Source organism: Oxyura jamaicensis, assembly GCF_011077185.1.
Source record: "Oxyura jamaicensis isolate SHBP4307 breed ruddy duck chromosome 33 unlocalized genomic scaffold, BPBGC_Ojam_1.0 oxy33_random_OJ71359, whole genome shotgun sequence".
Classification (NCBI taxonomy): Eukaryota; Metazoa; Chordata; class Aves; order Anseriformes; family Anatidae; genus Oxyura; species Oxyura jamaicensis.
Window position 1 is genome coordinate 1 of NW_023305066.1, and position 1604 is coordinate 1604.

The 1604-nt window shown below is 57.5% G+C and overlaps 1 protein-coding gene across 1 annotated transcript in view; it reads left to right on the forward strand.

The window, feature by feature from the left end:
- Nucleotides 1-275: 275 nt before the first annotated feature.
- LOC118158627 (histone acetyltransferase KAT5-like) overlaps nt 276-1604 on the forward strand; it is a gene marked incomplete at its 5' end in the record, with an annotated part of 1849 nt that continues 520 nt past the window's right edge. Inside the window, 2 exons of the mRNA XM_035313297.1 lie at nt 276-434; nt 1330-1489. Of these exons, the coding sequence (XP_035169188.1) occupies nt 276-434; nt 1330-1489 (319 nt within the window). The remainder of the gene's footprint in view (nt 435-1329; nt 1490-1604) is intronic.

Here is a 1604-nt window from a genome sequence, read left to right on the forward strand (position 1 = left end):
GGGGGGGAGGGGGTTTAATGGGGTCGCTGGGGGAGAGGAGAGGACATGGTGTTAGGGAAGGGTCTCGGGGGGCTCCTGGGGGTTGGTGTTGGTCTGAGGAATGGTCCTGAGGGGGGGGTCTGGGTAAAAATGAGAGGGAGCCTGGGGCGGGGGGAGGGGGCAGGAGGGCTTACCGGGTTCATAAAAGGGTTTTAGGGGGGACCCTGGGAGGCAAGAAGGATCTGTGGGGTCAGCAGAGGGTTTTGGGGGTGAGAAAGGGGACTTGGGGGGGGCAGCAGGGAGAGAAGGTGGGTTTGGGGAGCTGAGGATTTGGGGGTCCCCCCCCGATGTGTGGGTGCAGGAGAAGGAGTCGACGGAGGACTACAACGTGGCCTGCATCCTCACCCTGCCGCCCTACCAGCGCCGCGGCTACGGCAAGCTGCTCATCGAGTTCAGTGAGCGCCCCCCCAGCACCCCAAAACCCCTCCCTGGCACCTCCAAAAAAAAAACGGGGGGAAAACCCTGCAGGGGGACCACAAAAATCTACCCAGGGATAGCAGAAATCCACTGAGGGATCCCAAAAACCCTTCTGGGGAGAGAATTCCTTTAAGGGACTCTGAAAATACGTTGAAGGACCCCTAAAATCCACTAAGGGGTGGCAAAAGGATGTTGAGACCCCAAAAGGGAACCTAAAAAAAAAACAGATCCCACCGTGGGACCCCAAAATCCATCAAGGAGCTCCAGAATTCCAAGAGGGAACCAAGAAGTCCACTGAGGGAACCCCACAAAAAATACAAGGAACACCCAAAGTCCACCAAGAGATCAAAAATCATAGTGAGGGACCCCAGAAATGCACTGAGCGACCCCAAAACACTGTGAGGGACCCCAAAAGTGTCAAGGGGCTCCAAATTCCAGAAGAACCCCCAAAATGTATTGAAGGATCCCCAAATTCCATCAAGGGACCCCCAAAACACATCAAAGGACCCCAAAGCTCCACCAAGGGACCCCAAAAGTCCATTTTGAGACCCCAAGAACACACTGAAGGACTCCCAAAACCCCATGGACCCCCAGAGAGGTGTGGAGGGAGCACAAAAGTCCACCGGAGACCCCAAAACTTGTTTGGGGAACCCCAAAACTTCACCGAAGGACCCTACAACTTTGCTAAGGGACCCCAAAACTTGACTAGGTACCCCCAAAGCTTGGCTGGGGACCCCAAAACTGGGCCAGGGACCCCCAAATCTTCACTGAAGGATCCCAAAACTTCACTAAGGGATCCCAAAACCTGACTGAGGATCCCCAAAAGTTCACCGAGGGACCCCAACCCCCTCCCCTGCTGCGTTCCCTCCCCAGGCTACGAGCTGTCCAAGGTGGAGGGGAAGACGGGGACCCCCGAGAAGCCGCTGTCGGACCTGGGGCTGCTCTCGTACCGCAGTTACTGGTCCCAGACCATCCTGGAGATCCTGATGGGGCTGAAGGCCGAGGGGGGCGAGCGCCCCCAGATCACCATCAAGTAAGCCCTGCCCCCTGCCCCACCCCCCGCTCACCCCCAAACCTTGTCCCTGTTAGGGTAAGGGGCAGGACCCCAAGCTCTAGGCCACGCCCCTTTCATCAGGCCACACCCCCAA